Genomic DNA, 15,352 nt, shown 5'->3' with positions numbered 1-15,352 from the left:
ATTTCAAAAACATTGTTGCATACAGTGGCCTTAAAAATGGAGAATCAGGGGCGTAGGCTTGGGGGGGGGGGGGGGTTCGTCCGAACTGAAGCAAATGGTCCGCTTTCAGAACTAAAACATACAGGTTTATACATATGGAGTTTCTGGTGGTGCAAAAACAAAATAGAAAATGTCCACTTGGTTCATATTTGAACCCCCCCCCCCGGTCCAGCTCACGCTACGCCCCTGAGAATGATGAACCGCACATGTGCCGTACCGTAGCCTACATTTTGCAAACGCACCCAAACGCAGATAGAAACGTTGCACTCTTTCCTATTTACTTGTGGGTGCTTCACTTTTGTTTACTAGAATGGATTTGTTTTATGTCCTTATTGTTGATTTTTTTACGTTAACTGATTGCAATCTATTTTGTTTCACGTGTCGTAACTGAACAATGTAGAATAGTATTTCCGTAAATATCGGCTGTGTTTTTGTCGTTAGGTGAACGCAATTTGTGACATCGATGGTATAATTAATATTAATTATATTAATTAATTATATAATATTAAGATGTGTTATAACAATATTCTTCATTGTTTTATTGTTGTATGATCTGAAGCACCCTGTGATCCTGCCCCCCTCCCATTTGCAAACGAACTTGCGCACTTAAAAAAAATAAAAACCGTGCCATATTCTTAGTTCTATATATAGCGAGGGATTTCCCAGTTTTACGTCGTGAAGTTTGCAACAGCTATGCCCCGAAGTCACGTGATGCGTTTGGACTGCTTCCTTGTTGGATACCTTCATTTCACCGCTTGTGTCACTGTCAACGTCGAATGTGCTTTCATGGCGATGTTTTAGGAAATAATGAGTCTTTAGAATCTACAGCGTTGTTTCTAATATTGTAGAATGTAGAATATGGCAACAGATGTAGAAAATGGCAACGTTCGATAACTTCGGTTTGAATTTTTAAACGAAATCGGCCATTTTGTATCGAAGAAAAGTTTGCCACCTCAACAAGCGTTGTTCTCAATGTAGGTGTGTCACGTGACTTCAACAGGTTTCTTCTTGGTGTGTTTCTACAGGATTATTACTGTCTTCATAAACAAAATAAACTTTATTGCGAAGCAGGTAATTAAGAGTACAATTATTATTATTATTATTATTATTATATGCAGCATTTACGGTTGACGACAGTCCCGGACTGTCACTCTTTGCACCTATATTTTGACTTCATACACATTAAACTTAATTCGTCAACGTCCGTAACTGCATTTAGCCCGAGTACTCTTGACTGTAGAGGGTTAGTCGTAGTCTGAAAGCCTCAAATGTCTTAGAATGTGTGGTTGAGAACAGTAATGACATAACGTTCCCCGCGCACTAAGAAGGGACGTATAATGTGTGGTTATTGAAAAGTATTGACATAACGTTCAGGGCCTATATTTTCGAAGCCATCTTAGCCACGATATGCCGTAAATCTGTCGTAAGTGACTGCGGCAAATGTCGTAGCGTATTTTCGAAATTGTCGTAACTCCAATATATCGTAAATACATCGTAGATCCTACGACAAGTTCCTACCTGTCGTAGACTAGAACCAATATGGCGCCTTACTTCTTATTTCATAATAATGACGTAGTTCACCAAAGTAAACATCTACGGTCCGTTATAAAATCCTAGCTACGCCAATGGCGCAGATTATGCACGTCTTGTATATGCAGGTAATCCATATTGGGGAGGGGACAAATCCAATGTATGTATGTATGTATGTATGATTTTATAAAATTTAATAGTTTAGAAAGGTGCCTCCCCCCCCCCCCCCCCCCACACACACCACTGATCAGCGCTTTCCCAAATCGCAAAACAAACCAAATCAAATAAAATTAGTTTATTCATAAGTACATAAACAACACCTTAAAATTATATTACAGCCATAGCATGTCTTGTTTGGAAATAACCGGCCTCGGTGGCGTCGTGGTTAGGCCATCGGTCTACAGGCTGGTAGGTACTGGGTTCGGATCCCAGTCGAGGCATGGGATTTTTAATCTAGATACCGACTCCAGACCCTGAGTGAGTGCTCCGCAAGGCTCATTGGGTAGGTGTAAACCACTTGCACCGACCAGTGATCCATAACTGGTTCAACAAAGGCCATGGTGTGTGCTATCCTGCCTGTGGGAAGCGCAAATAAAAGATCCCTTGCTGCTAATCGGAAAGAGTAGCCCATGTAGTGGGGACAGCGGGTTTCCTCTCAAAATCTGTGTGGTCCATAACCATATGTCTGACGCCATATAACCGTAAATAAAATGTGTTGAGTGCGTCGTTAAATAAAACATTTCTTTCTTTGTTTGGAAATGGGGGAGGTCTCCAAACTTTAAATAATTTTTAAAAATTGCGGGGTGTATGGTTTAGCGTTACAGGGGGAGGAAGGGTGTCTAATATTTGAACGGCCCCTTAGGCTGTATCCATTTTCGTTCTTGGATTTGCGATTTTTTGTTATTAAAGTATAAAATTAAAGTTTGTTTTGTTTAATGACACCACTAGAGCACATTAATTGATTTATTAATCATCGACTATTGGATGTCAAACATTTGGTAATTTTGACATATATTCTTAATGAGAAAACTCAGGGGAGGGGATATTTTATATGCACCACCCGTAGACAGGATAACACATACCACGACCAGTCGTGGTGCACTGGCTGGGACGAGAAATAGCCCAATGGACCCACCGACGGGGATCGATCCCAGGCCGACCGCGCATTAAGCGAGCGCTTTACCACTGGTCTAAAATATTCAGGATCAAATAATTTTAAAAACTGATTTATGTGTATATATAGTACTTTGTATTCTGGGACTAATGTAGCCTAATCACTGTTAACCAGCCAAAAAGAAGAGAAAAAGAATGTTGGACTTCTTCCCTACATCCGATATTAAAATTTCCACTTCAATGGAACATTAGTTTCCCTTACGGGGCCTCTTTGTCGGTGGTTCGGACGCTTGCATAGTATCCATTCTGGAAAGTCAGCTGTACCGAGATGACGTTTAGAGGGAATTTCCTTGATGACGTCACCGAGAAATACCCCATCTTTTCTATCTCCACTTAATGAGAGTTCCCATTTTTGTTTACGATAAATATCGTAAATCATGACACACTAAGATAACTTTACGGTACCTTCGAAAATCTGTCGTATCTTAAATATACAGCATTCGTATTTTGCTCGTAAGTAGCTACGATATGTCGTAGCTAAGATGGCTTCGAAAATACGGGCCCAGCGTTGTAAAATAAATATCAATGTCATGGGAAAAATAAAATAAGTCTGGTGAAATTCCAGATGAGGCATGCGCCTCGTCTGCTTCATGCTGGCTACGCCATTGGCATGCCCCGTGCACTTGGCCGGACGAACATTTGGACAGATAATGGCTAAATATCTGTTCCAAATGTCCATCTAGCCCTCTACAGTCGGAGTACTCGACTAAACTGCATTATGCTTCCAGCTTCATTCGTTTGGTTTTCGTGCACGGTTCGCACAATCAACATCCGATTTGTTGGCGTCTGCTTGTCGATTTGCGTATTTTCAGTAACAATAAACTTCACACAAGTAAGTATCTAAATACATTTTTTTACAATCCCCTAATGCTTGACTCTTAGAAATTGACTTAATGGAGGACGACGAATTAAAGGAGCTCAGTCACGGATTTAGTGGGCCTTGTTTCTCTAAATATGAATTATAAATGAAACTTACATTCATTTGGAATACCAAACCTAGTTACTGTACGATCCAAAATATTTTAATTGAACTACGATCGAGGGAATTCCATGATACGCTTCAATTTAAAAAATTGGAACTCTTTTTGTTATAAGACATAAATGTTTTTTTGGAAAAACAGACTCGTAGTGATGAGGCTATATATACGACAACCGTATAATGTATTTTTGGATTTTGTATAAACGATCGCCGTGTATAGAGACTTGGCAAATGAGGGCCGGCTATAGACATGGCAAATAATAAAAAATATATTATTTCATGACGAAAATAACCGAGAATACGCTGAAGTAAAATAATAAACAGTCGGAACATGAACTCACCATTTATTATTATTATTATTATTATTATGATTAGGCGCGTGTGCAAATTATTTTGACTGGTTCGCAAAGTGGTATTTCGGTTTTAATGTATAGCGTAAAAAAACACCCCAGTGTACTGTTGCATGTTTTGTCGTCCAAAGGTTGGCTAATTATTACTTAACCCAGTTGAATCCAGTTCTACGTGCAGGGACAAGTACAGCCTGCCGTTTGTGCGTGTGTGCACGCACGTTAATCTTGCATTTTTATAGCCAAAACTCCAGATAAAACACCGCCCCTCCACCCCAAAAAGGTAGTAGTAGTAGTCTAATAATAATAATAGTAGTAGTAGTAGTAGTAGTAGTAGTACTAGTAGTAGTAGTAATAGTAATAGTAATAGGAATAATAATTGTGTATTATTATTATTATTATTATTGCATGTATTATAATGTTGGTAAAATCACGTCGCTGTGGGGTGGGGTGGGGTGGGTGGGGGCGGTTGTTACAGAAACATTACATAAATTTAGAGGGGGACCCGGGAGTGGTCTCAGCTTTACTAGTAGCCTACCAAAAAAAATGTATTTTGAGTTTTATTGCCCCTTGCAATTTTTAGCATTTGAAGTGTGACTAAATACAGCAAAATAACCTTTTAGTCATATTTTTTTGCGGTAAAATTAACTTACGTAGCCTCAAAATTGCAATCAGTGAACAATTATTACGTTCAAGCCCTGTTGTTAGTTTGTGTACTCTCCGTAGTTAGTTTCTCTTTCAGTTAATCTACCTTAGCCGCTGATAATTTGTAATTGTTATTTAAAAAAAAAAAAATATTCATCATCATCATCATCACCATTATGATTATTATTATTAATATTATTATTATTATTATTTATTTATTTATTATTATTAATTTTTTGTTAGTACTGTAGGGACAATATCACGCTATTCATATATCTATGGAACATGTACACAAAAGGGTCCGCTAAATTCATATACTCTCCCACCCCCTCCCCTGTTCAGAAAATGCACCGTTCGTACAGTACTTAGTATGTACTTATTTACCGCCTATATACATTTTTGCTGTGAATATAGCCGGCCCTCGTTAGTGGAGGCTATAGACACGGCCTTCGTATATATAGTCACATCGTATATAAACACCGTCTAGTTCAGAGTATTCTTTAAAAAATCTAACAATTCCTATCCCAAGTCAACTGTTATGGCATATTTTGCATAATAATGAATTTGACAAGGTGGAAAATGACGGTGTTTGTGATCCAGATGTTTAGAGTTTTTCGCGTAGGACTAACGATAAATAATTTATCTATAGCCTAGATGCAAAGGCCTAACTAGTCGGGATTGTCGACGTTTAACGTGCTTCTGTTACTAAAATAAATTAATGTATAAGCTTATTGTTATTCAGTACATGTTTTTATTATTTTTTAATAACTTATTTTCATTGGGTTTTTTTTTTCTTTCTATTTACCCTACGTCGCAGAGGACGGTCAAGCGTTCTCGTTACACGAGCTTGGTAAATCGTTTTGGCACTGCCGTTATTCGGGGAATGCCCGTCACGTGACTCAAAATAATACGTCACACCTCTGCTCTCCAAATAGCCGTTATTTTTCTCAGAATTATGGACCGTACCCATAATTCAATTTTTTTTTTTATAAAATATCAATAATAAGTGTGATATGGTGGTTATGTAGATGGTTCAATAAAGTACTTTTAGGTACAAATCAAATGTATATATTGTCATATAATACCTTGTTGGGTCAATAATTAGGTCAGCCATCTGTGAGAGAGCGCGTTTAACACTGGGTGCGTGTCACACGATCGTACACGTGCCAGAGCAACAAGGCCAAATCATTTATTTTTTATGCTTAAAAGTCCCCTGTTGTTAGACTGTTTTCAATTATTATATTTGATCTGCAAAAGGTATGCAACATTTTGTGTCTCTACTGTAGTGAATAGTAGACAATTCATTCATAACAATTATATTTTTCAGGGTATAAATTGTGTCAAGAATAGTATGAAAAAAGGCGTTCCCTGTGGGGACTATAGTCTTGGGACTTGAAGTCTTCCTGCGGGCGGTCATCATCATCAAACACATCAGGGCATAAAATTTGGCACGAACGATTTTGTCGAGTTTCAGCCATAGTAAGCGTTCCGCCCCCCCCCCCCCCCCCCCCCCCTCCCCCAAACAAAATAAACATAAACCCTACTTTTTCGTTATTTTTTAAACAATATCTTATCTTAGGTTATGCAAAACCAATATCAACATAAACGACGGATCGTTCGTGCAAAAGCATTACTCGTTAGAAAATCCAAACAAACGTGTGTTGGCTAATATCATTCATGTTTTGGAAAACTGCGTGCAGTGGGGAATCCCTGACCTAGATGTACGTCATATGTTCTAACCAGATTTTCCTCCATCGTTCAATGTGTCCAGCTATTTCCCTAATAACCATCGTCTACTTTCATTATAAAATGCTACCTTCGTTAGCACGCCACCAACATATAAATAAGTAAATTTACAAGTTTGCTGAAATTATCAACGTCCTGACGTCACGATATTCGGTGTTTGAAGCACGTCGCAGTACCTTTATGGGTAGTTCCTTAGAATTATATATATTATATACCGATGCAATTTAATGACACTGATGAAAACAAAACAGGGCCGTACCCTAATAAAAATCCTAAGTGTGTGTGTGTGGGGGGGGGGGGGGGGGACACTACTTTTTAGAAACACTATACAAATTAAACCCTGAGATGTTTATGCTATTTTCTGGAGTGAAAAAAATATATATATATTTTTGGGGAGGGGGGGGGGGGGTGGGGACAACTGCCCCCGGAGGGTACGGCCCTGCAACATATGTTTAAAAAATTACGTTAAAAAATATTTAAAACAAAAAAAAATCTTCCCTGAAAGAGGTCAAAAAAGGATTTTGGTCCTAGCACACAAAAAGTACATTTTCGTATTTATGATAGGAGAAAATGGACGAAAATCTTAGATTCTCGTTTGAATATCGTCGCCTATTAACCTTTTCATTTGTATCTGAACTACTGAAGAAAATCGTTCGTGTAAACACTAATACCACACGAACGACATATTGGTTGTTTGAAAAATAATTTTTTTATGCCCTGCACATCGTCATCATCATCATCATCATCATCATCTTCAGCAGCAGCGCCCGCGTGAGACTTGAAGGGTCATAGAATCGATATCCATCTACGTAATCGGGGGTTTTCCCGTTCCAAGCAATGCCCAATGAGTCACTGGTATAGCAAAGCATAGACGGGTTTTGTTTTGTTTTGATTTGGGGTTTTTTGTGTTGGTTTTTGTCATCACTAACACAATCTAATAATGTTGCTAATATGTGTTCTTGTGGGGTTTTTTGTTTTTGTTTTTTTAAGGCAAATTATTTAGGGTAGGTAGGCATTGTATAACCTTTTTTTTAAAAGACTGAAATATTTTATATAAGTTATAAGTAGCAAGAGAGCAAAGGTTTGCTTAAGTTTAAGTATTAATATAATATTTAAAAAAAAAATATATATATATGATGTTAAATTTGGCCATTAGATATATAATCTATGTGATGAAAAACGGAGTATTTAAAATGGAAACGGTTCCAAAAAAGTTTGTTTTATTTAACGACGCCTCTAGAGTACATTGATTTTTATCTTATCATTGCTATTGGACGTCAAACATATGGTCATTCAGACATATTTCTTTTTAGAGAAAACCCGCTGCCGCCACATAGGCTACTCTTTCCGATAAGCAGCAAGGGGTCTTTTATATGCACTTTCCCACAGACAGGACATCACGGAAACGGTTCTAGGGCGTTGTCAGGGGGGGTTCAGGGGGTTCGTACGAACCCCCTTTTTGAGCCAGCATGATTTTTAAAAACTAAAAATGGCAAAAATCGAAAACTATTTTTGCTCATATATCTTTAAATTGCCTTCCAAAATACACTAGAATGCAGCATTTGGCTGTTAGAAATACAAAAAATTTCCGGGGGGGGGGGGGGGGACACGCCCCCCCTCCCTTCTTAAAAGCTGGTTTTACATGTGTATATTATTACTATTATGTTGTATATTAGCCCGAGTACTCTTGACAGTTAGAGAGCTAGACGGACATTTGGACAGGTATGACGCTCTGTATCTCGCACTAGGGCAGTGGTGTAGCGATGGAGGGGGGCACGGAGGTCTTGCCACCCCCACCCCCCACCCCCCAATCAAACCAATGAAACCTTTTTTTTAATATATAAACTATTTTTTTTTTTTTATGTTATCATACATACATAGTGTGGGATGCCCGTCCCCCCCCCCCCACCCCCCTATAAAATCCACGCTATGCCAGTGCTCTTGGGGGATAGAGAGCGTTGATAACTGTCCAAATGTCTGTCTAGCTCTCTCGCCGTCACAGTACTCGGGCTAACAACTGTCCAAATGTCCGTCTAGCTCTCTTACCGTCACAGTACTCGGGCTAATAACTGTCCAAATGTCCGTCTAGCTCTCTTACCGTCACAGTACTCGGGCTATTAACTGTCCAAATGTCCGTCTAGCTCTCTCGCCGTCACAGTACTCGGGCTAATAACTGTCCAAATGTCCGTCTAGCTCTCTCGCCGTCACAGTACTCGGGCTAATTTTATATCTGTCTAGTTTGACATCCAGCAATAAAGTAAAGTTTAAACAAATTAACATTATAATACATCCAAAGAAAACAGACTGTCACGTGGATAAGTGTGTGTTCATGCGTGCACAGATATCCACACACACACACACACACATACACACACACAACACAAAACACACACACACACACACACACACACACACACACACACACACACACACACACATTTTTGGCTTTTTGACACCTTCCTACGCCCGTGCTTGCTGTTCGGCGTTTTCAACTTTAGGTCCTATTAAGTATTCGGCTTGGGTCGGAGATTTTCATGGGTTTATTTTGTGGTAAACTTGGCAAAGAAATGAATGATATAGAGTATAATTTCATTTAATGTCCAAAGTATAATATTTGTATTTTATTTTACAGAATACGTAACGGTAGCCTACTAGTCTACGAACATATTCTTCGTAAACAAATTCGACTTTCTGTTTCTGTATTTTCTGAAATTTATAAACACGTTTGTGATTATTATTATTATTATTATTATTATTATTATTATTTTAAATATCCCACTGCCCACTTTTCATGGTCTCCTTTGAATTCCGTCTCATTTCTTCCCGATCTGGCAACTCCGCCTATCTTTCAACTTCTATCGCTGTCCACATCCACATCCCAGTTCTTGTCTCCCCAACCGCGTGCTTAATTGTCTCTTGTGGCTATCTGTGTCACACACCTGCCATTCCCCATCAGCTTTTAGCTGTGGGCTTAGTATGACCACTTCAAGGCACTTGTAATTACCTACTATACACTCTTACTACTGACGGTCATTAGTTAGTGCCGTGGGTCAGACCAGCTTTATTAGCGGTAGAGGACGAGGATGCCAGGTGGGTACAGTGAAATACACAGATACTTCACCCGTGGAGGAGGTTGAGATAGGTAGGTGATGGTGTGGATAGCTCAGAAGACAGAGTCGGAGAAAATTGACAAAAAAGGGTCAAAACAGATTGAAATCATGGTAGAAATTGGATTTTTATATTAAGATAATGAGAATGATAGGCAGAGGGTGATAGACGAGAAAGATGAATGAGCCAGGTTTGACGGGATTTGAACCACTGTTGTTAGCTTGATTGTCCAGCAGCCTATCCACTAGACCACGGAGTTCACTCGGGTGTGGCATATACATTCTCAAATGAATATTGTGCAAAAGTTAAAAGTTTGTTGTGTTTAACGACACGACTAGAGCACACACATATTTTTCTCTCTCCAGATATGGCCTCCTCAGTTTGTGCTGACGACGATGACATCTCGTGCAGTCTCTGTATGGAAGTTTTCAGCGACCCGAGGACAGTACCGTGTGGGCACACTTTCTGTCGCGCATGCCTACAGAACCTCTTTAACGCCAACAAGAAGGCTCACGACGTTTGTCCCTGTCCCGTATGCAGAAAGGCCGTGCATATCCCAGACAGGACGAAACCCGTATCATCATGCGCCGGCCAGTTCCCACGCAACGTGGCGCTCGTACAGGCTATAGACACCATCAACAAGTTAAAACAACGTAAGTTAACAGTCTTGTCCATTTGCATAACTTTTATTGTACTGATTGGTGGGGAAAAGGTTTTCACAAACTGGTCTTACGATCCGTTAATAAAGTAATCACAGTGGGAAGAGCACATTGCCGGCGCCAACCACCCCTCTTGATACTGTGAGCCTGAATATTGCAGTCCCTGAAAGCAACAGTTTGAAACGAAGGGAAATCCGCTTGTGTGTATCAAGTAGGGGTATTTGAATGAATGAACCTCTTAACAACTAACCACTAACACTGGCGTAGGAAGCAGGGGGAGGGTTGAGGCAGTAGCGATGGGTTTTATATATTTATACATGTATTTATATGTGTCTGTGCCCCCCCCCCCCCCTTCTGGAACTCCTGCGCGTGCTGTAACCTCATCGTGGTGCAGGGGTGTAACTTTCTCTTTGAGAATGGCCAATACAGCACAAATTGAAGTTTAGAGTAAAATTCGGTGTCCGTAAAATTCTGTGATATTTGTATTTGTATTTTTGGCACAGTTCTTTACACTGTTTTTGTTTAAACCTTGAATTTTTATATTGATGTTGATCATCACTTTATTTATTTGCATTACCATAGTTTGACACCCAATAGCCTATGTATTTTTCGTGCTGGGGTGTCGTTAAACATTCATTCATTCATTCATTCCCTTCTGGAACCTTCCTACACCCGTGACTAACCAGACAGCCCAGAAAGGTGATGAGTGGGCCCAGGACAGCGCGCTTGAACCTCAAATGAATATAAGCACCAAAATAATCGTCAAAATAGAAAGAAAAAAAGAAAGAAATGTTTTATTTAACGACGCACTCAACACATTTTATTTACGGTTATATGACGTCAGACATATGGTTAAGGACCACACAGATTTTGAGAGGAAACCCGCTGTCGCCACTACATGGGCTACTCTTCCGATTGGCAGCAAGGGATCTTTTATTTGCGCTTCCCACATGCAGGATAGCACAAACCATGGCCTTTGTTGAACCAGTTATGGATCACTGGTAGGTGCAAGTGGTTTACACCTACCCATTGAGCCTTGCGGAGCACTCACTCAGGGTTTGGAGTCGGTATCTGGATTAAAAATCCCATGCCTCGACTGGGATCCGAACCCAGTACCTACCAGCCTGTAGACCGATGGCCTACCACGACGCCACCGAGGCCGGTCGTCAAAATAGAGTATGGAGCTGTGAATTTTATTCAAACAATTAAACGTTATCAAAGTATACCTGAAAGAACATAAACTAACGGTTCTGTAACAGGTTCGGACTGACGACAGTCTTGTTTGTACTTGGCCAAGGATATTGTTGTTCTGAGGTCCCAGACCCATAGCCAGTGGGGGGAGGGGGGGGGGGGGGTCGACCCCCCCCCCATACCTGGGAACCTTTTTTTAATATTCGTCAACGCTTCGCGCCCTCGTGTGAAGCACTTCGTGCCTCACCATAAGCCTCGACACACACCCCACACCCCACCCCACCCCACCCCCACCTGTGAAAATACTGGCTACGGGTCTAGGTCGTCGATGGCCGTACACGCATCGTGTTGAACAAAGATGAATTCCACAAGTACAACCGCAATGAAGGCGGCCATCTTTGTTACTACACACTAGTGGCTATATGCACGGAGGTCGTCTTTCTTTGGGAATGCATCTACTATATCACAGATCACCTGTTACAAAACATTTTAAAATTTGAAAGAGATACTCGTTATTTTGTGCTGTATTCGCTATTCGCGGAAAATCAGCTTGAGGATGTTGTGACCACCGCAGCACGACCAGTAACAGTGCTGGCAGGGGCCTAAACATATTGAGGAAATTGACAGAGCTCTAGATATAAAATTACAGTATTACTTTCCCCGAGACTAAATATTTTGATAAAATTCCAACAGAGGTCAAGATATAAAATTACAATATTATTTTCCCCGAGACTAAATATTTTGATAAAATTCCAACAGAGCTCTAGATATAAAATTACAGTATTATTTTCCCCTCAAAGAGAGCAATATTTAGCTCCCCTTAGCAGATGAATTTATATTGTAATATTTTAAAAGGGGAGCAATTAATCACTGCCTCAATTTTCTCGTCTCGGCAATATTTGGTAATAACATTTTCCTTTTCTCTTCTTTTTGTTTATTAGATGATGCCTCAACAACTTCAATTAAAAAAACCCAACCACACACCCCCAACCCCTAAAAAAAACCCCCACCCCCACCAACATCCAGACCACCAAAAGCAAGACCATAAAATCTCCCCTTAGCATGTGAACTTATATCAATCTCTCTATAATCCAAATTAGGTTAGCAATTAATCACTGCCTCAATTTTCCTCTCCAAGGCAAGGTCTGGTAATAACGTTTTTCTTTTCTTTTCTTTTCGTTTATCAGGTGATGCGCCAACAACCTCAACAAAAACAGACCACCTGAAGCAGAATATGAAGGCGATCTGCGAGAACCTGGAGTGGTTCAACGAAATTCTTAAAAACCAGATGAAGTCGGAGATTAAACGACTCGACAACAGTGTCCGAACCAGCACACTTCAGACTGCAGACGAAATCGACCGGAGGGGAGACGAGATTGTGACCGCCGTTCGCGACGAGCAGGCCAGGATGAAGAAAGAGCTACATCAATGCCAGCTCGCCACAAACAGTGAAATATGGAAACTGTTCACACAACACAAGACTGTCATAGACGAAGGGAACAAAGTTGTGAAGCTGGGCTCGCATCTGATTCAGTCGGGATCGGTTTCCGACATCGAGAAGAACATTTCGAAATTCATGAAACTACAGAAGATAACGTCTGACTTCGTCGACACCGCTAGGTCTTTAGCACCCGTCCCCGACTTGAAAGTGACTGTGGCGCCATCCCGGACTGCCTCTGTTGTGAGTATTGGTGAAGTTTCACCTCCGGACATCAGGTCTCTCATTGAGACACGAGCAAGAATCCTAGACATATCGGGCATCCTGCCGGATCGGAAGACCGATAAACTGATACAGGCAGGCGCGTTTAGCACGCAGGCGAAAGATGCCCTTCCTCCTGGCATACAGTGCATCCTGGTTCTCGAAGGCGAACGATCGAACACGATCGTCGTGACCGATTGTTTCAACGTCTGTGTGAAATGTTTCTGCGCGGAGACGTCTGCTCTCCACAGCAAATACGAGGTGTTCGGCGCACCGTGCGGCCTCGCCGAGTCACGTGACCAGCAGGTGGCGGTCGTCCTGCCAATAGAACACCAGATACTGTTTCTCACTTTGCGGGATGACATCCGCCTTTCGAAAACTCTGAGGACCGACAAACGGTACTATTACATATCCATGCTGCCTGACAACCGTATGGCGGTCACCGGGGGGTCGTCTCTCTCCCATGAAAACAGACTGGGTAAATATGTTGACGTTCTGGATGAGGAGGGTAGAGTGATCCAGTCCCTACTGTGTGACATCAACATCGAGCCGTGGTGTCTCGCCATGAAAGGAGACTCCCTAGTCGTCGTATCCGACAGTCGTACACTGGCATCTGTGACGTCATCAGGAGAAATCACGTGGGTGAAGCAGGACACAGAGAGGCTACATCATCTACGCGGCATAACGTGTGACGTGGAGGAGTTTGTTTACGTCTGTGACGATGCCAGGAGTTGCCTTGTTCAGTTGTCACGTGACGGGGAGATCATCCGGGACATTCTCACGTGCCAGGATGGACTGACCGAGCCTCTGTACGTCTGCTGTGATCAGCACAAACTGTACGTCGCCCAGAGCAACGGAGAAGTTAAAATATTTATGTGGAGCAAAGACTAAAACTGCAGTATATCATCTCCATTGATTCTGTGACATGCACAATAATTGTGCCTATAAATACAACTGCTGTTTTAATAACCTTGTGTGTTTTTACTATATTTGTTTCGTGGATCTAGGGAAGGGGACCTGCTGACATTTAATATAGCCTGGTGCAAATAAGAGGAATAATACTTGAAGCCAGTATCGGGGCACTGATAAAAATACGAGTGATGGAAATATATTATTTTTCTTGATATTATCTACATCCCAAACCTATAGACTAAACATGTTTCAAATTTCAGAAGAATCAGTCAACAACTAGCAGAATTATCAACATGAACGTCTTCATAAACTGCACCAAATATCACTATTTTTGCGTGACACACTTACAATTCATAAAAGATTATTACTAATATTAGTGTTTTCCTTTATAAAGCAACAGAATACAAATATTCATGATATAAATCACATACCTAACTTGAACAAATGTTTCGTTACCATGACAACAGCTATAAACGGATATTTTGACAGTATTTTCAGTTAAAATGGTCAAATGAAGCCAAAATTCACTAAATTGCTTGTTTCTAACATTTATAGATCGGTACTTGAGAATTGAGAAGATATAATGAAGAAAAAGGCTTTATTGGATAATACTGGTCATAGACTACAATTCCCCAACATTACTAACCATCTTCTGTACATAGCACTTGCACTTGTATCCTAACTTGCACCTGCTAAATGTGTCCCAACCATAACGGTACAGTTTCCAATCTGCATTATGCCTCCTGCATGCAATATTATGTGGCTATATGTGTTCATTTTAATTTCTCAGCTTTTTCGTACGTACGAAATTATTTGAAGATAAAATCCAGTTTGAGCTTATTACAAATATTAAGTCGACTAGAAACACATTGAATATACAGACGCTAATATTCTAAACAAGAAAATATATTTAATATGTAAGTTTAATCTTAGAAATATTTTATTAATCGGAAACATCTTGCAATGCAGCAAACTCGGGAATGTCCCTTTAATGCATGTTACCATCTTTTTATTTCAGAGACTCGGCGATCTCGAGATATTACTCGTAGAGCATGTTACCATCTTTTTATTTCAGAGACTCGGCGTTCTCGAGATATCACTCGTAGACCATGGTACCATCGTTTTCTTCAGAGACTCGGCGTCCTCGAGATATCACTCGTAGAGCATGTTACCATATTTTTATTTCAGAGACTCGGCGTTCTCGAGATATAACTCGGCGTTATCGAGATATCACTCGTAGAGCATGTTACCATCTTTTTATTTCAGAGACTCGGCGTCCTCGAGATATTACTCGGCGTTATCGAGATATCACTCGTAGAGCATG

At 40.5% G+C, this 15,352-nt stretch overlaps 1 protein-coding gene across 1 annotated transcript; it reads left to right on the top strand.

Moving 5' to 3' along the window:
• Window positions 1-770: 770 nt before the first annotated feature.
• LOC121377377 (tripartite motif-containing protein 5-like) lies at window positions 771-14,085 on the top strand. The gene is made up of 3 exons (XM_041505352.1): window positions 771-1,110; window positions 9,933-10,220; window positions 12,605-14,085. The coding sequence occupies exons 2-3, from the start codon at window positions 9,935-9,937 to the stop codon at window positions 14,005-14,007; spliced, it is 1,689 nt and encodes a 562-aa protein (XP_041361286.1). The 5' UTR covers window positions 771-1,110; window positions 9,933-9,934; the 3' UTR covers window positions 14,008-14,085.
• The last annotated feature ends 1,267 nt before the right edge of the window (window positions 14,086-15,352 follow it).

The sequence above is a fragment of the Gigantopelta aegis genome, chromosome 7 (assembly GCF_016097555.1).
Source record: "Gigantopelta aegis isolate Gae_Host chromosome 7, Gae_host_genome, whole genome shotgun sequence".
Taxonomy (NCBI): domain Eukaryota; kingdom Metazoa; phylum Mollusca; class Gastropoda; order Neomphalida; family Peltospiridae; genus Gigantopelta; species Gigantopelta aegis.
Note: the sequence above shows the minus strand (reverse complement) of the source record. Positions and strands in the feature narration are given on the sequence as shown.